The sequence below is a fragment of the Caloenas nicobarica genome, chromosome 10, assembly GCF_036013445.1.
Source record: "Caloenas nicobarica isolate bCalNic1 chromosome 10, bCalNic1.hap1, whole genome shotgun sequence".
NCBI lineage: Eukaryota > Metazoa > Chordata > Aves > Columbiformes > Columbidae > Caloenas > Caloenas nicobarica.
In genome coordinates, this window is record NC_088254.1 from 11,182,217 (window position 1) to 11,208,048 (window position 25,832).

The 25,832-nt window shown below is 42.0% G+C and overlaps 1 protein-coding gene across 1 annotated transcript in view; it reads left to right on the plus strand.

The window, feature by feature from the left end:
- The window catches only part of LOC135992375 (tropomodulin-2), a 32,745-nt gene extending 15,396 nt beyond the window's left edge, over positions 1–17,349 (plus strand). The window contains exons 4-10 of the mRNA XM_065641482.1: positions 6,380–6,502; positions 7,286–7,372; positions 10,302–10,432; positions 11,036–11,143; positions 11,425–11,568; positions 11,895–12,039; positions 13,871–17,349. Of these exons, the coding sequence (XP_065497554.1) occupies positions 6,380–6,502; positions 7,286–7,372; positions 10,302–10,432; positions 11,036–11,143; positions 11,425–11,568; positions 11,895–12,039; positions 13,871–13,905 (773 nt within the window). The 3' untranslated portion in view covers positions 13,906–17,349. The remainder of the gene's footprint in view (positions 1–6,379; positions 6,503–7,285; positions 7,373–10,301; positions 10,433–11,035; positions 11,144–11,424; positions 11,569–11,894; positions 12,040–13,870) is intronic.
- Positions 17,350–25,832: the final 8,483 nt, after the last annotated feature.

Genomic DNA, 25,832 nt, shown 5'->3' on the forward strand with positions numbered 1-25,832 from the left:
TGGAAGATGTTGATGACAATGTACGATTTGGCACTACTTGTCTCCTGAGAATAGTTGTGTGTCAGTAGGATTAGAATATGTCAAGTGTTGTTTAGGCTTTTGTCACTGTTTTGCACTTTGATATTTTTCTGCCACTGGGAAAGCATTTATTTTTTCAAATTTGGGAAGTGGGATGCTTCTACCAAATGTTAAGTGACATTTCTACCAGTTCCTATGTTTATCTGTTTATCAGCTGATACTGATCTGAGAATTCAGTGATTAGCCAAAAAGAAGGTGGCATTTAAAATATCCTCCTTCCAGAATAGTCTGTGATACATCATTATTGTTTATCTAGTGTCTCTGCCTCTGTTTTTTTATGTTAATGTTTTATTGGAGGGTTCTTAACCAAAAAGCAATACCAAACAGCTCCTGAGGAATGAAATATAGTTGCCTATTTTGCTCTCTATATGCTGAATAGAACCATCAGGTTTTGATTGTGCTGGAAAACAAGTCCAAAAAAAAAAAGTTCCAGAGCTGGCAGGGATGTTCAGAGTGGTTAAAACAAAGGAAGTATTAAATATGAGCTCAAGGTGGGGGACTGGTTGTGCAGGAAATCGCCTCGTTTTTGATTGTAATCATGATTTTGAGAGGTTGGAAATGTTTGGCAAAAACAATCAAACGTATGGCATGCATTAGTCTTTTGGTCCCCTGCCATATCTCAGCTTGTTAACGTACTACGTTAATTGCTGTACAAAAAGAAGGTTTTAAGCCTGTATGGGATAGCTCTCAATGAAAACCCAAGTTTTGCACTGAACCAGGGCCAAGATGGTCAGAGCCCAAGAGGCGTCCACCCAAACTGGCCACCGAGCAGGATTTTCAGACGGCTTTACCCACAGCCTCCCTCCTGCACGGCAGGGCTGGGGACTGTGTTGGGGTGTCCCTAGGGCCGTGTTTGCTCCCATCGCGGTACGCGGAGGATCTGGGGGCTTTCAGGAGCTGTTGTGCAGCACAGCTGGTCTTCAGCCATTCCCATGAGCAGAGGGTTTGTTATTAATGAGCAATGGAAGTATAAGGAATTAGGACTGATAGTTGTAGCCATAGTGATTGGCAGTTTGTAAGTGTTTATTTTATGTATTTTTGGATTAGTTCCTACTTAGGATAGATATTCTAGAAATCCTTACATAGTCTTGGTGAACTACAGAAGTTACTTAGACCGACCCACTGCATTGAACACATATAGATGGAACAGCTGGTTATCACACTTGGATCACATGAAGCATTTCAAGTTCATGAAAAGGAATAAAATAAATAAAAAGAAAAGGCAGAGAAAGTAAGGGATAGTGCAGGCACAGAATATTAAAGAGTAATATCAGTGCTGCATGTTTTCTGTTACTGAACGTGGTATGTACATCTGATCTCAGTTAAGATCTGAGTACTACTGTAATACAAACACTATTAACATTTCTGTTTCTGCTTTGTTGCAGTGGTTCTCTTAGCTCCATGCTACTAAGGAAACGTCATTGAAAAAGTTCCGTTGTGAAATATCATTAGATATGAAAAACTGGCCATGCCAATTTTCATTGCTATTAGGACTCCTGTTTTGACCCTTCGCCGCTACCCCTGTTCCCTACAAGGTCTTCTGCTCCTTGCCAAACAATTTCATCTTGGATCCAGTCCAGTTCTCAAAGTCATGGAAAAACTTCAGTGGATTGGGCTATTATTATTTGTGGCTGGAAAGGGAAGGGGAAGATGCTTGTATGTGATTAAATGCTAACATTTTTAGATAACTGATAAAAGGGAAAAGGAAGAAAATAAGGATGATTAAACCAGATAGCTTTTAGCCAAACCCCTGTTTTCAGTTGCTCTGTCAGAGACCATCTATCTTGCATGTGCTGTGCCAAGCAGAGTATCAATATGCAGCACTAGTAATAATGACAGTGATTTGCAGAAGGTCAAAGTATTAGAGTAGATGCTAATGAGTTCCAATTCCAGTTTCTCTAATAGACTCTATCTAAACATGTCAGGGTTTAGTTTAGAGATACGGTATCTTTCTTGGATTGAAAAATGCAGGTTTTTTTACACCCAGTGCCAAAATGGTTTGTTTAAATATTTGTCACCTTCTTCCTGTTCTTCAGGGCTTAAATTTAGAACCGAAATTTGTCCCTTAAAGCATTGAAAGTGCTGCAGTTGCTGACAGTAATGCCTCTAGCCAGTGCCTTTCACTGCTTGCTTTTGTAAGAGTCTGTTTCAGTTGCTCATGACTTTGCCAAACTCGCACAGTTCACACTGAAATTTCCCATGCTGAGAGTCTGCCCTGGACTGAATTTTTGGAAAGTGTCAGCAAAAAGGACTCAGCTGTTTCCAATAACAAGATTAGGAGAAAACACATTGTTTTAGCCATGTAAAGTAAATTTTTCCAGCTGTTTTTTTTTTTTTTTTTTAATTTTTATGAACTGCAGTGCCTCCATGCTTTGAAGAGGGGTTTTGAAATGTATGCCCTTTGCAACCCCCAGGGAAATACACTTGAATTTGGCATCTTCAAGATATTCTACTTTCTTGTACATCCAGTTTGCTATCGTGTCATCCAAATACTCCCCCTGAAGTGAGTCGTGGCCTCAGAGCTTCTCCCTGCAGCACAGACAGCACATGTGAGAGCACAGCAGCCCCGGAGGGACCTGGCACAGCCGGCCGGAGGGTGCACGGGCTGCGCAGGATGCTCTTGGAGATCACCTGTCTGAGAGGCCACGGTCACACCAGAACCAGGGCAGGGAGACTGTCTCCTGCTCTGACAGCGCTCCCCTCACTTTGTAAGGGCACTGTAAAGGAGAAAGAAAAAAGAGCAAAGAGGCTAGTGCAGGGAGGTGAAGGAGGAGCTGTGTGAATCTGTTCTGGATGAAGGACTGGACGTGGCAGCTCTGGGGAAAGGAGCTGTAGAAGAGAGCAGGGGTAAGGAAGAGAGGGCAGAGGGAAAGCAGGAAGAAGGAAGGATCGGGATTCAAACCTGCTTCACCAACAGAGTAGACAACTCGTATGTCTGATGGGGAAGGCACAGGGGGGCAATGAGGAAAGGGACAGAGGAGAAGGACACGAAGGATGGGAGAGAAGAGGCCAGAGAGGAACAGAACTAGTGTGACATCTGGCTCTGTTCGGGTTTCAGGGTTCCTTGGTGTCCGTGAGGACCTGCAGCCCAGTGGCACAGCTCGACTCTCAGTTCCTGTTCTGCTGCTGTTCCACATCAGACATCAGAGCTTTCTGTGCTGCTGGGGGGGCAGGTTCATCCAGGGGGTTATCCAGAGGACTACTGGGGGGCTACAGAGATCCCAACTGCTGTGACAATCCATCTGAGGGTCTGATGGAATTCTGGGCTTCCTTCTGTTTTAAAGGTTATGTGTTGGCTTTTGTTTAGTTTTATTTGATAAAATATACTTTTCAGAATAATTCTTCAAAGGGTATCACTAAGGTGGCAGAATCACAGCATGCTGATCAAGGTCAAAGATGCTGGTGCAATTTAGCTTCACCTTTGTGTATATGTGCAATAGATTTAATAACTTTGGAAAGCTTAAATTTGCAACCTTCTTATTCCATTGTCATAATTTTTAAGGCATAGAACATACAGACACTAATCCAAGAGTAACAGTACAGCAGCAATTATGATACTGCATTTGAGTACTACTGGCTTTCAGCTTCACAGTTATTTGAACTTGGAATATTTTCTTCATAATACAAATTTATTCCTGGTAAGATCTAACTTAGCTCCATTTTCATAGAATACTTGTAAGGAGGAGTTTAAGTAAGCCTCAAAAGAATAGTGGAAAATGGAAAAAGTGAATCAGGTCCCTGTGATTTATGCAAGGCAGATTTCCAAGATTATTGAATTTCACTTCTAAGGTCAGTGCAGCATTCTGTAATTGAAAATAAACAGGCACTCACTGCAGTCAATGATTCATTGAAAAGTAAGAAGTAACAAGTGTAACCAGATATTTTCTTGAAAGAACAATATTCTGAAGTACCATTTATAGGAAAAGAAAGCACATTATTGTTTTACCATTATGGCAGAAAATTAATTTGTATTATAAAGTAACTATCCTTAATAAAACTGATATTAAATAAAAGGACATTTTTACAGCCAGCATAAAGGGGCTTATTTGTCATTGCTCTGTGCTTTGTTGAGTTTTGGCTTGTACAAGGTAGCATTAAAGTATTTATACTATACAAAAATGGTAGGAATTTCTATTTATTCACAAATGTCTAATGACATAAGAAGGAAGGCAGAGAGGAAAACATACCAGAAATGATGTTCCGAATACTGTAAGCTATGAATGAAGATTAAATCCTCAATTTTTTTTTAGATTGGACCCACTAGAAAAATCACACAAACTATGCTATTCAAACTACTTTTCCCCCCCCCACCATATGTAATGATAAATAAATAAACTTACTTCAGGAAAATACACTTGAAATAGTTCCCTGCTCAATTAATACATTTTCCTACAAATGTGCATATGTGGCTATATAGTCAATTATTATTTTATAAGGAGATAAAATTAGTGATGCATCTCATTTCCTTGCCTTACTTTGACGTTGCTTTAATAGAGACATTTGCATAATGCAGGAAATCAGCGCTTGCTGAGACCAAGTAGCAAAATCATGTCTATGGTTTTATGACTGTACTCAGTGTATTTCTTCTTTCCATAGAACTTGTTTTCCTTTCATCTTACTCTGCATTTCAATGTCTCTCTGTAGTCCTTTTTACTGAATCCTTTTTCTCTGTGTTTTTCAATGGATTTTTCCCTGAGCCTCTTTTGAGTAGAACACGAACCATATCATATTTCAATTTGAATAGAAGTTCTGCAGTGTGTAAAATGGAATAGGTTTGCTGTTAGACTGAATCAGGACAAATCTCTACTCATTGCCGTCGCAGTCAGAAAGTCCGTGGGTTATAATAAGCCATGTCAGTCACCATCCAGGTCAGCCCAGACGTTTATCCCAGTTTAACAGAAAGAAGGGGAGAGTTGCACTGATTTACACTTAAAATTTAATGTTAAAAAAAGCACTTTGGATTCCAGACATTTTGGATTTCTATACATGTGTAAAAAGAAAATGATACTTTAATGCTTACTGTTTTTTTACTGGAACTGAATTTTGTTTTGCAGTTAAACACAAGAATATATTATTTTTGTACATAAATGTGGTTGTCTTTGTGGTGTTAATGCTGATGTAGCTCAAGTGCGATATGTATAAACATAACTTTTGTCACTGTTTTTCAGTGGTAGAAAGATAAGCTATTACTATTAAGACTTTGTACAGAACATCAGCATTTTCTGGAGGCAAAATGTAACACAGCCAACATTAATTACACCACACGGAATGTTATAATATAGTGCCTTCTAAAATACAGTGTGACTATAAAAAGCACCAAGAGCAGCAGCCTTTCTTCATAAATCTCACTTTAAAATAATAAAACATCACTATTCTTCCAAGGCTTGTTCCAAATAATAAATTTTTAATTTAAGCTGGACCATTGAAACAAGCAAGCCACAATCCATGTTTTATTTTGTTAGTGAATTCCATGATGGCACTATATATTGAATTTACAGTGTACTGATATGGGACTAGGAGGGACCTCCTGAATCTTTGGACTCTGTCCTTAAATTAATGAAGGAAAACTGGTTGACAGCAGTCTATAAACGCACAATTTTGCTGTTGGTGGACAGGTCATGAATTCCTAATAACGTGCAAAATGCTTAAGCTCTTCTAACCTCTATCTGCCATGCTACAGCATCTCTTCACAGTGGGATAAAGCAAAAGAATGTTCTTATCTAGAGAACAGAAAAAAGAATATTTTTTAAACACCACTGGAAGCCAGCAAGGCCCACATATATTGAAGATATATATTGCCATCTTTGACATGACCTTACCCCTTTAAATATTTCATATAACCAGTAATAGAATTTTTTTCTAAAACATTTGCCAAGAATGCTCTAAATGAAACTATCATTGGGGGTCATACACACATTTTAAAAGATTTGGGCTGCCATCCAAGAATTACATATGCCTGAAACAAATGCCTAAAAATTGTATTCCTATATATGTGAACTGCACAGGGAAAGTATGAGCCTGTACTGGTTTCTATTACCCCTGGATTTCTTTCTGCATGAGATATTTGGCCTACCCACATCCAAAGTCCATAGAGAAGGATCAACTACAGTTATACCTTTTCTTTTTAGACTCTTAAGGTCTTGGTGTGGAGGAGAGCATCAAGTAGGAAAGAGGAAAACACGCACTTTATAGTAATTCCAAGCAGTTCCACCATCATAGACCTATTCCCTGCACTGCCAGGAGGCAGGGAACGGAGTTCTTCCAATAATTCATTACTCACTCTGGCTTTTTCTTCTCTTAGGAAAAATATTTATCCCTAAAGAAAAGCCCATAGAGACCTCTACAGAAGAGAAAGTGACCCTGGATCCGGAACTAGAAGAAGCCCTGGCCAGCGCTTCAGACACTGAGCTCTACGATCTTGCAGGTTAGATAATATAGAGGTATGACCCCCCTACACGCCCAGTTCTTCTCTGCCTAGACCTGCCACCAGGAGTGTCTCATGACCCTCAAGGACCTGCTGTTTCACTACACAGAGATGTGGCCAACCTACAGGCCACACATTGCCCAAACTCATAATAGGTTATATCCTCAGTATTTATTTTGAAGTCCTGGAATATATTTTTTTTTTTTCCAAGCATGTTAGTATCCATGTCCTTCTATAAGAAACCCCAGTGTAAATGCCAATTTATTAAGCTAACCACACATACAGTCAAATTCTTCTCAGATATGCCAAACAATACAACAAAGAGCAATAAGAGGTTCAGTTTGTATATTAGTGAAGAAAAAAAAAATATTAGCAGTATAGCACTGAAACAAGCTACCCAAAGAGATTGTGGGACTTCCATCTCTGGGTGTTTTGAGAATCCAGCTAGACAAAGCCATGGCTGACCTGGTTAATGTTGGCAACTCTCCTGCTTGAGGGGAAGGCTGGACAAGATGACCTATGGCCATTCCTTCCAGCTGGCACTTCTGTGATATGTATACTACATTGATTCGGTTGTTCAAAAATCTATATTAAAAATGTCTGTATCTCCAGTATTTAGACCCTGAAGACTCTCCCTACAAGAAAGCATGACTCAGAGAGTTAATATTTTATAAAGGGGATCTTGTTTGGGGAACTAAACTAAAATTTGTAGCAGATATTTTTCTGCAGTCTTTGTTCTTGCCATTAACATTGTATCCTGTTGCTGGCATTTACACATTCTAGCTGTCCTTGGAGTGCACAACATGGTCAACAACCCAAAATTTGATGAAGGAGGAGCCCGCAGTAAAGATGGAAAAGGAACTGTGAGAAGTAAGCAAGCAGATTTCTCTTGTGGGCTATATGTCATCTTTAGGGACACCTATAGGTTGGTGTCATGGTTTGATTGCAGGGTTACAATAAAACCGTGGCAGATGTATTGTTAACCTCCTCTCCCCCATTCACCTCTCCCCCCTTCCCACTAAGGGCAGGTGATTGGGAGGGAAAGAAAGACCGAGAGAAGAGAGCTGGAAAAATTAAAAATATTTTACTAATGCTACTAATAAGAAATAGAGAAAATAATACAAAATATACAAAACTAATCTTGAAAGTCCCGGCAACTGCTCCGGCAGATGTGGGGCCGGCACCCGAAGTCCTGGCCTGGACTCTGCAGCCAACCGGAGCTGGATTCAGTCTGTCACTGGGCCTCCGTTCGCAGGGACAACTCGCAAGGTCCCCTCCCAATGTCGGCCATAAGGAAAAGGGACGAGATCCTCGTGATCTCCCACTTTTATATGAAGTATGACGTGAATGGGATGGAATACTTTAGTTGGTCAGTTTTTTGGTCACCTGTTTCAGTTCACTGCTCTCGCGAGATGTGCATCCATCCTTATCAATGACCTCGCATTCCATTGCTATATCTACCAAAACATGTGTCTAGCTTTCAGGAAAACTGCAGTTATTTAGAAGGCTTTAGCTGACAGGGAAATTCACTAAAAGAGAAACTTGGTTTTTAACAGAACCAGGACAGTTGGGCATATTGGTCTAATTTAGTGTAAAGTAACTGGGCCTTGCCTTTATTGATCTAATTATTCATGACGGGTTGCTCTTTAAAGTAAATACCATCTTAAAATTCATGTGGCAGGGTATTTAAACGTTCCCTGTTAAATGGTTCCTTAGGTACACAGGAAGCATGATCTTTCAGGAAATCCCCCAACAGAAACAGCTGTAGTTACTAAAAACAAATCCAGAAATGTTTGCACTAAATAAACAGACCTTTGGTGAATCAGATCTTAGCTCAGCAACCGACGGGAGGCTGGATGGGGGCAGAAATGGGTATGTCTGAATTCCAGGTTTTTCTTGAGAGCAGCTGAGCCTTGATCCAGAGCTTGTCACCTCCAAGCTCTAGGATATCAAGTGGGCTAAACTTTGCTTTTTAAGACAAAATTGTGGAATGCCCTTCTCTAGGGAAGCAGTACTCTAAAAATGTTTTCTTCTTCTAAGACCATGAGAACAGCAACTATCTTTTACCAAGGACTTCTATTTCCATCCTTCATTACTAAAGGGGAGGTGAGAAAGTAGACAGGACACAATGTCACTTCATTTTTCTGAGGATTAAGATGCTCTGCAAGCCTCCCCAGGAGGGCTCTGTGCAAGCTGCCATCTATCTCATAACAGGCAACTGCATGCATTGCTAATCCACATAGATTTCAGAATATTTTTGTTGTACCGAGTCAAAATGTCAGCTATGTGAGTCAGCTAAACTATGTTCCAATCACAGACTTAAGAACCAGAAAGATCACTGTCATATCGCTGTATTCTTTGGTCCAAAAGCAATAACTTTCCTGAGCCAAGTGAAATTTTTCAGTAAAAGAAGGAGACATCTCAAAAGTTGCCCGTCAATACGGCAAAACAGCACCATGATTAAAGAAGCAAAATAAAACTCATGGGAAGCAAGAAGAATTAGAAAATGAAAAATACCGCTAAACTTAGGCTGAGTACACTGTGATGTCTAACCTGAGGACAGGCTACAAGCCTCTTCCCTAGCTCCCAGCTTGGCAGAATGTTGCCACAAGTGCAAAAAATGATTTGCCGTTTTGTGTTTACTTTCCATCCTTGCATCCAATGTGAATTCTCTATATGCATTTTACAGTAGTTTTCAATTCCCTACTCCCTAGAAGGCTAGAGTGTTATTTAGGGATATGTCAGGTCTCTCAGGGAATTACTAAAAAAAGAGTTCAAAGTGAAAAGGAGTAGAGTAAAAACCAGCGTAAGGCTCGTGTATGACTTCATCTCTACTAAGACTGCGAGCTCTAACAAAAAGTATTTGGTTTTCTTTTGGTCCGTGATATGGCATGAATGTTACCCATTGCACTGAACAGCAATGTGTCATACATTGAGACTTGAGCACAAGTCTGCAAAAATCAGTCACTGCAACATGAAAGCGTTTAAACATACTTGTGGTCAGTAACATATTCCCGTCTTGCCTCTCGTGGCTTGGGTGGTCAGGGCTTATAAATTAATCTCCATAACTACATATGCAGGAATTAGAAGTACTAATTGTGTTCTAAGATATGATTTTTATGCATTTCAGCATTAAAAAAAAAAAGTCTCTCTTTGGAGCTTGAATACTCAAAGGCTTCATAAATCTTGGTGCTGGCAGACAGACTTGCTTTTCCTGCTTTGATAGTGGGTTTTTTATTATTATTATTTAGAAAGTGCAGATGTTGCAATTTTACAAGAGCTAATTGAATTTATAGTAAGGCTGATAGCATCAGCCAAGAGAAGGAGACTGAGGGGCCTCCTGATCATGTTCCTTTATGTTAGCACAGTCTATTCGTAGGTGCAGAGATGTTTTCTCACTAATGTACTGGGCAAGTTCTGAGCACACCTTCCTTTACAGATATTAGACAAAGAACAAAGCGGCCCTTACAGTATGTTACATCCTATACAATAGTCTTTAAAGCTGCTTTGGATCAAATTAATTGTACTGGGACTTTTCTACATAAAGGAAGAGTTTGCCCATGATGATAGAACCCAGGCGCTGTGACCACAGCCTCCACTGACACGCGTCTGGGTGTGCAGAAGGTGCAAAGGGCATGGCAGGAGTAATGGGGCTAATTCTCCTGTTTCCAAGTTTTGTGGTTCATATAAACCCTTTCTTGAATGCTACAGTACAAACCTAAATGGGAATTGAAAAGTCAGACTGTTACTGATGATGCCTGTTCCTCATGTCAACATTTCTTGAGATTTTGTGTTGCAGATGTGGTGAAAGGTGAAAAGGTCAAACCCATCTTTGAGGAGCCACCTAACCCGACCAACGTGGAAGCCAGTTTACAAAGGATAAAAGCAAATGATCCTAGTCTTACAGAAATTAATCTCAACAACATAAAGGTAGGTGCTGTGTTTCATTTACGGTTTATGGAGGATTTATTCAAATATTTTCCAAAGCCCTTGCCTTTTATCTTCAAATTTTGTCTCTCTACTGTTCAGGAAAAGCAGGACACACAGGAAAGGGACGTGGAGGGAACTGCTGTAGAGGCTCTGAGGTCGCCAATGCATGATATTGAATCAGATGCCAATTAAAAGCCCAAGGGGTGACTCCCCGAGGCTGCCCTTCTTCAGCAGACTATAAAGCAAGATATCTCATGGGCACTATATAATCATCACCGGCCAAATTCAATTAGCCCACACATGCAAATGCGGGAGGATCTGGCACACAGACTGAGCAAACAGTGGCAAAATAGGAAAGTAGCTCAGAGATCGGTCACGTGCTTGTGTTGGCCTGACCCAATTAAAGGCAGTGCTGATGTCGCATCTTAGCGCAGCCCTCCATGGGGCACTAAAAACAGTACACGTTGTCCACTCTGAGATACTCTTAAAAGCATTGCAGATGTTTATAAATTGTGTAGACTATGGCTATTAATCAATTGCTTTGATAATAATTAAAATCAGTGTCTAGCTTCCCTAATTACTGAATTTATCTTCTTAATGCAGAATATTCCTATTCCAACACTGAAAGAATTTGCAAAAGCTTTGGAGAGCAACACACATGTGAAGACATTCAGCCTTGCAGCTACTCGAAGCAATGACCCTGTAGCTATTGTAAGTTTAAACACCGTTTGGGGAAAAAAAAAAAAAAAGGCAACACAACAACTTTAAGTAGGTCCATGTCTGCTTTAGGATGCATTCTTCTTTTTCCCTTGGAGCATTTTCCTGCAACTATGCAAAGTAGAAGTGTAATGTCTTCTGATTTACTTATATGTTCTTCCAAGCCTATTTGTGTTTTATTTCCTTGTAGGTATTAAGCCTTGTTTTGCACATTCCCTGTTATTCCCTGAAACCCTCAAGATGTTGTCTCATATCCCCTCTTTCTGATCACTCAGGCATTTGCAGATATGCTGAAAGTGAACAAAACCCTGAAGAGTCTGAATGTAGAATCCAACTTCATCACTGGGACGGGTATTTTGGCACTGATTGATGCACTGAAAGAGAATGAATCCCTGACAGAGATTAAAATTGACAACCAGGTAAAGAGAGAGCATTGAGCGAGTCCACTTTTCTTTCCCTTCTATATGGATTCCCTGAGCGTTCTCCTAGAGGGCTCTGGCCAAGTCAAGGCAGCCTCTGTGGCTCAGTCATTCTGTAGCTCATGTCCCACGCCTGTGCAATCAAACAGTGGAAAACTTCTAAATAAGACAGGTCACAAGCCAAATATAAAACCCAGAGCAAAATCTCCAGGGGTGGGATTCTCTTTGTAGTTCGCGGCACAGTACTAAAATATAACCGCTTATCTCTCTCTCATAAGAAAACAAATATTTTCTTTTCTTTTGGGAATATTTCACCGTATGACCAGAGGCAGCAGCTGGGGACAGCTGTAGAGATGGAGATTGCCAAGATGCTGGAGGAGAACTCCAAGATTCTCAAGTTTGGATACCAGTTCACAAAGCAAGGTCCAAGAACCAGGGTAGCAGCAGCTATCACTAAAAACAACGATCTGGGTAAGGTGCTACTACCACATCTCATCATTTGTTTATGTGAGCCAAGCTCTGAACTTCTAGACACAACTCCTCCTGTCTGTACGCAAGAGTGAATTTTAACTTTACAACATTCCATCTGCTATACGTGAAGGTACTTTCCTGCCTGTGTGACCAAGTACGGACAAAGACAGTAAAGCTTTGCAAGCTCTGAGTGTGACATGCTCTGTCCTGTGTGCTCAATACACAGAATAAGGAGGAGATGACTAGGCAGGAGTAGTAGACAATAATAAGAAAAAAAGTATTAACTACATGGTTTTAATCAATTTTACCTCCAAGTGGGGTGTCAAATCATGATGCCTTTGCTGGCTTCAGCTTGGGTTTCTCTCTGTGAGAACTATGACAAAAGTTGAGCTAGAACCTATTTCTTTCACACATACTTTTTTTTTTTAGTTTTCATTTTTAGCAGTACCTAAGCATTCCAATTACATACTGTTGGTCCTAAAACTGTTAGTGCCCAGGAATGGTATTTGAAATATCCCAGCAAGGAGGAGAGAAAGACATTTTTCCCGCTATTTAGCCAGTTACCATTAGGCACATGTCCTGTACCTTACTTTCATTTTCCGGCTTTTGTATTGTATGGTTTTGTTCAAGATTTAGTAGGACAGACTTCAATAAAATAAATGAAGCAACAAAACACTGAAAGCAGACACAAATGACTGATGCTACACTGTAGGCTTTGGAATAGTGCAGTCTATTCGCCAAGAAAGCACTATGAAACAAACCTCCTGATAGTGAACTAATGGGATTTTTGTAGTTATATGTTGTTGTTATTGACTTTCTGTAGTGAAAAGCATTCATTCATTCAGGTTTACTGCTTTTGTTCCGTACTTCAGCAGTTCAATATCAGAAACAGGACGTGACAGTTTGATGTAACACCAAATTTTGTATCACACAAACAAGAGAACCTCACTAGTCTTGTCTGGCCAAGTCAGAGAAGACTCACTACCTTTTTATTAGAGTACAGAGTAGCAAATGCTGCCCAACTAGGCCTACTCTATACCAGCTGTAATGTATCTTAAGTGCTGTAAAAATTAGCATGGGGCTACTTGCCAAAATAATCCTGCCCATAACACAAAGCTCACTGCTCTCTGCTTCACTAAATGGCAACTTCAACCTACTTGGTTTCTTGCGAGAATCCAGAGTTAATTTACTTATTATCAGATGGCTGATGCAATCAGAGCATGTGAAGTTTAAACAGATAAAGTTCAATATGATGTTTTCATTGTTACCAATATTCACTGATATCAATACCTAAGAGTACTTCAAATTATTTTCTGAAAGGATATGACTATTGCTTATCTATAGTATACATTTGTGCAATTAGAGAAGTTATTAATTTTTGATGCCTAATGCTTAAATAATCCAGAGTACTGCCATGCAGACTAGAGCACACCAATATCAAGTTAGTTGTAACACAGTGGCTTTCAAAAGAACAACAAAACTGTAACAAAAATCTAAATGGAGCCATTGGGAGAAAGCACTGGAAATGGTGACAACTTCATCATCCAAAACCTTTAGCTCAGAATCTGATTTTTATAGAAAATGTATTGATATAAACACTTGGTGAAATCCTACAATCTGTGATCTAGAAAACTGCTGTTTAAATACAATTGTTTTGCTTAGCATTGAGATCTGTTAATTATGACATTTAAGGACATAATCCTGCTGAGTATTTCTTGGAAGCTCCTTCCTTCCTATTCATGTTACTGGGAGGGGAGTGTGTCAGTGAGAGAAGTCCTTAGGTTCTCAGGAAGGCAATGCTGAATGCTTTTTTCTTGTTTTATTGGTCTAGTTCGTAAAAAGCGGGTGGAAGGAGAGCGGCAGTAGCCACATCATAGAGGATGCAAGACAAGATTGGAGGCCACCAACAACTGCAATCTCCGTGTTCACTGGTCAGAAGGGAAGGCACTGGAAAACCATTATAATGGGAGTTGCTTATTTCTGTTAATGCCACCTTTTAAACCTTGAGAACACAGCCTGTTCATTTTTAACTTTCGTGGTTAATTTAATTTTTATGAGAAAGATTCATAGTTGGTTTGATTTTAATGAAAAAAATGTTTTGCAATATCTGAAGCCAATATGAAGAATCTTAACTGTGTTGCTGAGCGTAACGTAGTGACATTTACCCTTATTTTAGACACTTTTCGATATGTCAAAATATGATCTTGTGTATGGATATGGGATTCTCTGCTGAAAATAGCAATTTTAGGGCCAAGTTCTGCAATGCCTTATGTTTGCGAATAATCCTTACTTGTATGTGTATAGTCCTGCTGAACTGAATCCTGCAATGGGATGCTCCCAGGAGCAGAACTAGTAATGCCAGTGTAGGTTTGCAGGATCGTACCCTTGAGCCTCTCTCCTGCAGCAGAATCTGGGCAGCTGGAACCAGGCTGGAACAGCAGTCTTCTACCTTCTTGGGTCTCCACCTGTCCAGGTCCAAGTGCAGGATCACGCCTAGACCTATAAACATTGTCAAAGCCTACTTGTTTACATAAACTTACATTAGGTAGATCATTTTGCAATGTCACACTGAAACTTGTTATCCTTCCTCCACATTGTAACGTAATATTAGTGCTGCCAATCCTATAGACTTTGAATGGTTTGGAATTTTTCCTAGGCCAACAGGTTTTTGTTTGCTACTAGAATGCACAGTTTACAGCTATTAATCTTAGTCTAAACAAGTATTCTGAGCAATATTTGTTTTGCTTTGAGCCATGTGTTTGACTTGCTTTAGTTCTCATATTTATGTACTTTTGTTAGTATTATAGAACTGTTCTCAGGACTTTTTAGATGAAGATTAATGAAATTGTTAAGCCAGGAGAGTAGCTATGCTACCAGGGAAAAAAAAATATTAAGAGAGTAGTTGTGACAGCTACATAACTTACATTTATAGGCTCCAGTTCAGGTTTGTTCCTGTATCACAAGGCACTTAAGTATTTGCATCAGCACTGAGCTGAATAAGGGCAGATTTAAGCATACGCACAAATGCTTTGCTAAATCAGGGCCTCAACTCAGATGCTGGACATAATCTTAACCCAGTGGAAAACACTTGTGAAGCAGCAGCTAACCCCAATTCTCAACAGCATCAACACTTTAGTAATAATTCAGTCTGATGTTTCATCTCATGCATTTTACAGTCTAAACCTATTCTCTGCCACCGTTTTAGCACTGCCAACAGCTGTCCCTGACTAACAGCCAGGGGTTCCCTCTGGTTACACACACATACACTAGAAGGGCTAAGGGAGACCCGGGTCAGGTGTGTCACACATATCGATGCTTTCAGAAAGCTGCAGAAATGCACCTGGGGCTATTGCTGCTACCCTAGAAACACCGGCCTCTCCTCTGAGAGCTCCATCAGGATGAGGGGATGAAGCAGCCCTGGCCTCACCCTGGTGTCAGGACAAGGCTGGAAGTCACAGTCACTGCAGCAAATGCCTGACCTGCGGGCACAGCTGGGCATCCAGGAGGGATCAGAAACAGGGAGGGCACCAGGAGCCATCAGTACCTGCTTGGCATGTTTTCCCGAGTGATGTTTTAGTGATCAGAGTTGGAGTGCAAGCAAACAGGATGAACCCTCCCTCCGTGCCTTTTAGAATGGAAAGGAGTAGGTCAAAGGCACCACTCTTCCTGCTGGGTAATGTCTTCACACTGGAGTCCAAAATGAATAACATACACTTAAATGCCACTTAAAACAGTTTGCTAAAGTGGCCTGCTGAGCTGGAATCTAAAGCACAGTATCTGCGGTTTACTTCTCTGGAGAGCTTTTAGTCTTTACAATTTCCACCTCTCCTTCCCTTCCTCAGAATAAGGCTAAAACCTTCGCTTTGCAAGTAGAAAACATAACACACAGGGGAGTCTTGCCGAGATTTTCCCTGGATCTATGCAGGATTTGCTGGGAAAAACTTTGATATTCCATTAACAAAAAATGACAGGTTCTGTAACACAGTCATAATTTTGCATGGGCTTAAGTAAACAGTCCTTAAAAAACATGTGGATTACTGGGAGATACTGGGCTTTGCAGCATCAAGTCTCATGGGCAGGAAGAATCCTCATCCGCAAAACCAAAAGACTGCAGTTGCTGACAGACTTCAGTGATTACAGAATCACACTGTCCCTATTATCTTCTTCTTTTCCTTTGATGCAACCAAGGGAATCTCAACTATCAATCAATTTTTTTAAGGCATTTTGAAGTTTTTTTGTTTCTTTGATTTTTAAGGGTGATATGTATATGTGTTTAAGGGAAACGAGTGCAATCCACTTCTAGTCTTAATTGCCATTTAAAGTGTTGGTGTTCGCATGCAGCAGTTTTGTAAGGATGGATTGATCTGCTTGCTTCATAAAGTCCGCAGCACATCACCCTGTCTAGCTTTGCTCAGAGCCACACAAGTGGTTATATATAGTCAGGTGGCTCCATCCATGTCAGCTCTAGTTTGCATCACAGACCAAGGCAGTGGGCTGGGGAAGGCCTTGCGGGCTCTCCATCCATTCCTCTGCCATGCTCTTCGTACAGGCGTGTTCACACACCAGCCCCACCAGGCACCAGCAGACAGTGCCTGGAGCTGCGCACCCCATGGCAGGCCACCTGGGAAGTCTGGCTCCTTCCAGCTGACGTGAGGAGAACTCCTAAACCCTCGGCCTCTTCTCCAGGCAGCTGCTGCCAGCCCCTGCCAGGGGGCTCGGTGACCAGCGACATGTCTGTCCTGCCTCTTCTCTGTGCTCCACACAAGGGCTTGGTTGCCACCCGGCTTGGAGCATCACCAGTCACACATTGCAACAATTTAGAGATCTGTTTGATACAACAACAACACACGATGGTGATGCTTGAAGCCAGATTTTCATATTAATATAGGATTATTTTCCTGGTTAAAAATCTCTGCAACTAACATGAAGGGGGGCAGGGGATGACTAGTTATTTTAAATGCTACTTTCAAGCAACATTGGGCATACTCAATGCTGAATGGGGAACAGGGACAGAAGAGTCCTTTTTTCTTAAGCAAACATTCAGGAGTAACTGTCTATTTTTGCACATTGCTTCTCGTGTTGACAGCTTCAGTTTGGTTTGTATTTTTATACAGTTTTTTTCACGGAAAAGTTCAACTTTGTGTGTGTCCTAACATATATGTGAGTTGTAGCGTGCACTAGGACCATATGTGTACATGTATAACTCTAGATAAAGATGTTATCTCTGGAAGAAAAGTAATTGCATGCGCACACTGTGGTGCATATTACTCAAGAGGAAGGGAATTACCATGCTATGTAACAGTGACTCCCCAGCATTGTGGTTTTTCTAAATAAATCATCATAAAGGATTTGGCTTTTGCAGTTTCTCATGGTTTTGTGCCTTGAATCAAGCCTCCCTTGATGCTTTCCCCTTTGTGGCTCTTGCAGCTTTCACTCACCTGGATTATTTTCCAGGTTTCACCTCTGTTCCCCTCATTACATGCACTGAGCTGGAGCTTTGTGAATGATGGTTGGGTGCTCAGAACCACATTTAGGAGCAGAGAAACCCAGATTTGCCTCCCAGGTTTAACGGACCTCCCAGATTTAAAGCAAGTTCATTTCACCTGTCTATGCCTTGGTTTGCACACTCTAACATCAAACTAATACTTTCCTGCCTCCCAACTCAGTGAACACTTGAAAAACTCTGAGATTCTCAGACAAAGATGCAGCAAGAGATGCACTTTTCTGTAAAGGAAATAAATGGGAAATTAAAATCTCTCATTTTCGGAAGGTATCACTATCTGAGATACTTTGGATGAGATTTCTGTCATGCATCTAGACATCTAAAGCTGCCCATGAAAAACCATGGTATTTTTGGGAGTGACTGGGTACCAGCTCTTACCAGCTGCAATGTAGGTGTAGATACACAAGTTCCTGTCCTACGGCAGTTATTAATATGTACCATAACAATCTGGCCCAGGCACCCAACTCCCTTCTGGGAACTTACATGCGTTTGAAAATTATGTCCCATATCCCAAGACCAGATTGTACTACTAGCGTGTTTGTTGTTGTTTGTTTGTTGGTTTGTTTTTGTTTTGTTGGGGTTTTTGTGGTTTTCTTTTTGTTTGTTTTTGGTTGGTTTTTTTGTTGTTGTTGTTTTTTATTTTAAATATGTCATCACTTTAAAAATAAGTACACGGTGCAAAGTGAAGAGAACAGAAAAGCAGGAGCCTTATTCTACAATGCCTAATATTTTCTTTAGCTCTGGTTTCAAATTTTACAGCTCTGAAATGATATGACAAAGCAATAATAGATCTCCACAGGTTGCTGTTCTTTTTTGAAATGAAAAATGAGTCAATTTATAAAAAACTGCTGCCATTGGAGCTGCAAAGACTAGATTTCGTGTTTTCTTCATCACTAACTCACAGAAGAGAAAGATTTCACTGTTGTGTGAAATTTAGAATCCAATTCAACTGTGTGCAGTTGTATGCATAAAATCACTATTGTCTGATCAGGATCTTGCATGCAAAACGCAGCAGCAGAACTATATCAAATTATCCCTCTTCAGCTACCTTCTACTCAGGAAGCCTGCAAAATGAGCTTTCCATGAGCATCAGGTAGAAGGACACATATTTCCTGCCTCTCTTCTCCACACAGTGTCTCAGCAATTTTCCATATGGTACCTCATTACAATTTAACACCAAGAACATACACTGATTTCTTCCATGGTATACACAGCTCTAGGCTTCAAGGGAATCAAGCACATTGTAGAGCACCTAAAGGCATAGACTGAGTTAATGAAATGGTTAAGCTGACCCTTCAAACCTTTGCTGCATGTTAAAACACCCCATAAACTACCCATGGATAAGGACAGTTAAAGAAACCTCAGAACATCTCCACACAAACAACGTGTTCTCTACAGTCCCAGGAGAGTTTGCAGTTCATTCGCAGAGAAACAAAACATCTTCCCTACACATTTAAAGACTATCTTCACTTAGGTCAGTACTTTCAAATATCTCGGTATCTTTCTATTTTTCCTCTCTTGCACGCCAAAAAATGGATGATACTCTTCAAGAAAATGAGAAAATCTCATAATGAAAAACAAGGAGGTATCTGTTCCCCAGAAAACCGTTCTGCTGGGATTTGCAGAGCCTAATGTCAGAGGGAGTGCTCATGGGAACTATGCAGCACAATTCCCAGATTCTCAGTCATCCGGGAATCAGAGAATACAGCTCCAGAGAAGCTCATGAGGTCATGCACTACATTTCCTATCTCCAAGATACGGTTTTATTTCTACATACCCCGCAGTTTTTGCTATGGTTTTGGTCCTGCATCCCTTTCATTGCAGGGGTTGTGTTGAAGTTCCTTGGGATTTTGACTATGATGGCAGTATATGCCAAAGACACAGATACTGTATTCCCACCTCCTCAATCTGAACCTTTACCTCAGGAATCAGCTTCCTCCCTTGCACCCATTTCTTTTCAGAGTGAAAATTTCATACATGAACAGTTGAAAAACATCTTGTTACAGTCTCTAAGTGTGCATCTTCACATCTGTCCTCTTCCAGTCTGTTCACTCCTCTCCTAAGCCTGAGCAACAGCAGTGCAAACCTCAGGTGCTGCATTCCGTACAAGGAATGCCGGGTTGGTCTCACCACAGACGTGACACAGAGTGACAGCGTGAACTGCAGGAAGCCGCATCTACCACTGGTCATCCATCTCCTGTTGCTGTGTCCTTGTCATGCATCTACCCAGAAGTCAAATCTTCTCAATTTTGACTGATACAGAGACTGTAGGGGTTTTTAATACAGCATCAAAGAATCAGAGGCGCAAGCTGACGATTTCCTGCCATATTGCAGTAGCCCGGATTTATCTGTGCGTGTTTCTCTGCGGGCAGGACCCTGCACTCGGTGCCCAAAGCCAGGCTGCTGCCCAAGCCAGCGCGGGCTGGCAGCCCCATGCGGCTCCCGGGGGCACCGACTGCTGGGGAGAGCAGCCCCAGGGCGAGTTCCCTGCTGGGTGCAGAACGTTGGACAGCAAGCACTACCCCGTGCAGCTCTCAAATCGACTTTTAACTGCTTTAATAGAAGACAGCATTTGCACATTAAAAACAACCACCAGCAAGGAATCTCCGTCGTTCTAATTTGTTTCACTTACATGGAATGTTTGGCTATGTCTGAATGGAGCAGAATCATCAATGGCACTTGGGGTTTCCTTTTTGAAGAAGAGGAGGAGGGGAAAAAACGGCAGAATTATGTTCAGCTGGTTCCCAGGCACAGTAAAGTGCTTTAAACATTCATGCTTTTCTTGTCCATTCCAGTAAAGCAGATGAGCACAAACAAAAGCAGCATGAGGGGCCTCCCTTAATGAGGGTCTGTTCGTTTCTTACAGCCAGCTGCCTGACTTTTATTGAGTCTGACATTAGGTAGGTTCCTTCAATGAGCAAGGGAGCAAAAACCAAGGCAGTCAGATGAAGCAATTGCATGTGTTGTTTTCACTCTCGATCTTTTCTGATAGTGACTGCATTGATAATATATTGAACAAAATCTGGAAGAAACATTTCATACTTGCAAATAGCTTGTTTCCCCAGTTGTCACCACAGGTGCAGGTCACCAAAAAGCTGCCTGGACTCTCAATCTGTCTCAGCGAACACTACATATAAATCCCCAAACCTGAGAATCTTGCATTAATTCTGCCACTTGTCCAGAAAAAGGTTATCACAGAATCACAGAATGTTAGGGATTGGAAGGAACCTCAAAAGCTCATCCAGTCCAATCCCTCTGCTGCAGGAGGAACACCCAGATGAGGTTACACAGGAAGGCGTCCAGGCAGGTTTTGAATGTCTCCAGAGAAGGAGAATCCACAGCTTCCCTGGGCAGCCTGTTCCAGTGTTCTGTTATCCTCACTGAGAAGAGGTTTCTTCTCAAATTTAAGTGGAACCTCTGGTGTTCCAGCTTGAACCCATTAGTCCTTGTCTTACTGTTGGTTGTCACCGAGAAGAGCCTGGCTCCATCCTCGTGACACCCACCCTTTATATATTTATAAACATTAATGAGGTCACCCCTCAGTCTCCTCTTCTCCAAGCTCAAGAGCCCCAGCTCCCTCAGCCTTTCCTCATAAGGGAGATGCTCCACTCCCTTCATCATCTTTGTGGCCCTGCGCTGGACTCTCTCCAGCAGTTCCCTGTCCTTCTGGAACTGAGGGGCCCAGAACTGGACACAATATTCCAGATGAGGTCTCACCAGGGCAGAGTAGAGGGGAAGGAGAACCTCTCTCGACCTACTAACCACCCCCCTTCTAATCCACCCCAGGATGCCATTGGCCTTCTTGGCCACAAGGGCCCAGTGCTGGCTCATGGTCATCCTGCTGTCCCCCAGGACCCCCAGGTCCCTTTCCCCTACGCTGCTCTCTAATAGGTCATTCCCCAACCTATACCAGAACCTGGGGTTGTTCCTGCCCAGATGTAAGACTCTACATTTTCCCTTGTTATATTTAATTAAATTTTTCCCTGCCCAAATATACTCATCATCTGTCTAAATCAGCATTAAGAGTTTTCAGATAATGATGATGGCAGGGAAGGAGGTCACTGTGTACAAGTGTCTGGTGAACCAGGGTCTTGGCATTCTTGGTTAGTTTGTACTCCAGCAGCATTAGCACACTGCACACACTGGTGTTCGTCATTCACATTAACTAAGTCGCTTAGAGGTCAAACCTGTTTTCTTGTCGTTATAGCTGTTCCATTAACTCTGTGTTCAGGAACAGAAAAATATAAGAGACATCAGCAGGAGCTGCTAACAAGGCTTCCCTGCAGCTGCCTGGCCGCGCTGGGCAGCACTGTCACTCTGTTCCATTCCTGAATTTTTTCCTGCATGCTTTTAGGGTGCTTGGAGAAAAAGAAGTGTCATTAAATGTGTCAGGCTCACTAGAAAATCATGGTAGCCCCTCAAAATAATCTCCTTTAAATTTTGGTCTTCAGAGTTGATTACTCCGTAGCTGCTGATTAAAGCTCCAGTTAAGCTCCCCCCGCCTTTACACTTCAAATGCACTGGTTGATCCAGGTTAACTACTGTGACAGCTTCTTAAATGTACCACAGGCTCAGAAGACATGCCATAAACTTCCCTGGAATAAGGTCATGAGCACTTCTTATGAAGCTGGACCCGGTTGTCTCACATTTAAGTTGCTCCCCTTACCATGTTTTTTTGCAGAGTACTGACCTCATATATGCATTTGTGGAGAGAAAATAGTGCCCAACAGAAGGGAAATGGAAGTTTGATGGTCATAAGCAGAGAGAAGTGCTCAGCAGCTGCGACAAAGCCAGCCAGCTTTGTCATAAGCCATAAGCAGTTCTGCCACCTGCCAAGAGCTGGAGTCCCTTCCAGCATTAGAGATTCACAGAGTTTGAAAGATTACTTCCGTGATGAGAAAGACTGAAGATATGTATGACATTTAAATAAAAATGCATTTGCTTCCATTTAGTATACATTTTTCATTAAAATGAGACATTTATACTTAACATCTTCTAGTTATTTCCTATTCTAATTTTGCAGCAATGAGAAAATCCAATTAAAAATATTATTTCCCTTCACTCTTCTGAAGCTTTTAAACTGACTCCATAATTAAATGAACAAGTAGGAACAAGTTACTTTTAATACTTGTACAACGGAAAACACACTGTTTCCAAGGAGCAGGGGCATGATCCTGCATGCTCTGAAGTCAGCCAGGACTCAGACCTGCACACAGCCAGTGCTGAGAAAAGCAGAAATCCCCAGAGACACCAGCTGAATACCTGCCGGTCCTATCAAGGACTCACTGGGCTGTCTAGCTAGCTTGGAGATCGAATGAATCACTGCAAGAACATCCAAGAAGGAGTTCTGGGTGCTGGGGAGCAGACTTGCAAAAGGGTTTGCTTATTGTTTTTTCACTGATGCACACAGTCATTGTAGTCTCCAGCTACGCCACTCATCTCAATGTCGGATAAGCTATTGAAGTACACACGTGGCCTTTGCATCGCCCTGATGGTACAGGTCACGACTCTGCCTATGAGTTACTGTCAGATCCTGCTGCTTTGAAACTGCTTGTTACTTTATAATAATGGTCCTATTGGGTCTCATTTTTCCATAAGAGGGACTATGGGGCCACCTAGTCTGGCCTCTTGTGTATCCAGTATCTTTAAATTGCATGCCAGTACCCAGCCTATAATTTAATCAGGTCAAGTACTTGCATCATTTAGAAAAAAAGTTGACACTAGAACCGTGTTCCAGAGAATAAGTGATGTAATGGCACAAATGAACGAGGTATGACACAGGCAGATATTTCCAGGTGCTGAAAGTAAAATCTGTAATACCTGCTACAGAGGAAGTGAAAAGCCTAACGTCTCTGTCAGCAAAGCTGGACTGGAGGGATATCAGCTCTGTAATTAAGTTTACCTCTGGACACATGAGCAGTTTGGCACACAAGATCTGCCAGAGATACTAAAAGAAGCATTGGCACCAACCTTCTGGATCTTTTTCCGGATGTTCACACAGAGCACAATCATCCGCTCTGCTCGGAACTTAACAAAGGAGACCTCAGCAGGCTAATTTACTTGACAATGTTTAAACCAGTGCCAAGCTAATCAGCCCTGTGGATGACCCTCGAATCTCCTCCTCTGAATAAAGTTGCTCTGAAATTAAAGAGAAATTCACCCTCAGAAGAATTTAGATACCGCAAAGCGTACATACAGTAAAACTCTCATCGCAGCTCTGAGGAATCTAGCACTGCACAAGCAGAGTTTAACCTCATCACCGCCCAGGTTAGCAAGCAACTTTTAACTGTCTTGCCCCAGACCATGCCCAGCAGCTGCAGCGCTCCGCGGTGTGCTGATGGTGCCTGAGCAGGCTGCATCTAGCCAGTAGGGGCTCAGAATAAACACTGCTGCTGGGCTGAGATATATTTGGAAATCTTCTCTTATCTGCTGCACAGGACACGAACAGTATTCCTACACTGTGAAGCAAAGCCCAAGCAAACGGCAAGTCACTGCCCATCCCTGCCTGCTCTTTTTCACAAAACAGGGTTTAGTTCACTGGGTTTTAACAGGGAATACACATGTACTCCATTGGAAACACCACAGTCACCTACTATTAATTAAGAGCAACTTATTGCAAAGGCAAATGACGACATTACCCTCAGCAAGTTTTACAAGCAGCAGGAATGAGCAGCTCTGAAACAAGTGCTGGCATTCAGTGGGGTGCCCTGCACGGGGCAGCTCCCCAGTCTCCTGCGGTGGCTTTGGGTAGGCTAGTACCAGCGGCTGCTTTGCCAGGGACAGAGAGCAGCAGGTTTGTCTCCAGCAGCAAACACGTCACAGGATGACAAACAAGTCACTTATGGTTAACTGAAGAGGGAGGGGAGGCAGGACTAGATTTGGGCTGAATGTGTGGGCCTCACTGTAAATGCACTGAGATTTTTGCAAAGCTGAGAAATACATAAAGCACATAAATAAATACTTCTGGGATGATGCATCTTTACACATTTCTCTAAAGTGGGCATTAATAGCTACCTCAGGTTACTGATCCTCAGAACATCCCCTCCAATGTCAACTTTACACTTAGAAAACAAGCCTGCTTTAGAAGGGGTGGCTGTCAATTACACTTCCCCTCTGACTAGTACAGGTGACATTTCAATTTCTGGACCATCTTCGAATCATTAATAAATCAGTTTGCTGCATTTTGCCAGTTTTGGTGCAAACATTTAAAAATACTCAGACAGCAAGTGCTGTATGTATGCTTAACACACTACAGTGGTGGAAACTGAGGCACAGACACATTCAATACTTTTTTCCCCATTTACCAAACAAAATGTTAAAAATAGAAGTCCCCTTGACATTTCCTGTAGCAGCTCCTACAGAGCCTGATGCACTAGCCCGTCAACGAAGATTTATCTACTAGTCATGCATTTGTTTTCCAGTGGAGCTCATTGGGGCTGCAGTAATACTTCTCCTTCCCCTCTCATCTCTGCTGTGAGTCACCGAAGCCTTTGCCCGCTGTCTGGGTAGAAGCGAGAGCAGCGTCACCCTCTCTGCACGCACGCAGCCGGGCACCCGGCGCTGCAGAGGGGAGCGGGAGGAGCACGAGCGTGACTCAGGCTGGAGCATCCAGGGCCAGGGCTGTCACGGCAACTGTGCTTTAACCATTGGATTACTTAGACTAGGCAGCCTTTAATTAATGGCGTGATTCTTGCTCCTTCCTTTCTCCCACAGTCTGGTATTTACTGCAGTCCCTAGGCAAGCCACTGAGACACTTCAAACACCAGACACCACAGCTGGTCCCAATAGCATGCGGGAAAAGGCCCTGAGCTTCAAGGAGCACTGATGAGGTGGGAATGCGTACAGCTGCCAGCATGACCACTGCCTTAAGGATGGGCAGTGCCAAGGTGAGGGACACCAATTAGATCTGCCTAGAGCCTGTGCGTTCATCACCAAAAGACCCGAGATCCACTGCCAGTACCTCTAACACTCAGAAAAGTTCAGAAAGTCCCTTCAGCATCAGAGCAATGAAGTAAAAGACATGCACCTGCTGCTCCCAGCCATTTTTATGCTGCTAGGGAAAGGGCTGCAGATCTACTAGCAGCAGCAAATGGCACTGCATTGAGAATCTGCATTTGCCCTTTCACTAAAAGCACTCAAGTTGATCTCTACTGTACATATATAAATAAAATAAATTTAAAATAAATGGTATTGCTAGTACATACAAGGTATGTAATAGGACACAGCAGAATGAGACCAGCATCATCCCCCTAATTGCCTGATGTCCACAGCAAGAAAGGATCTGCAGTGT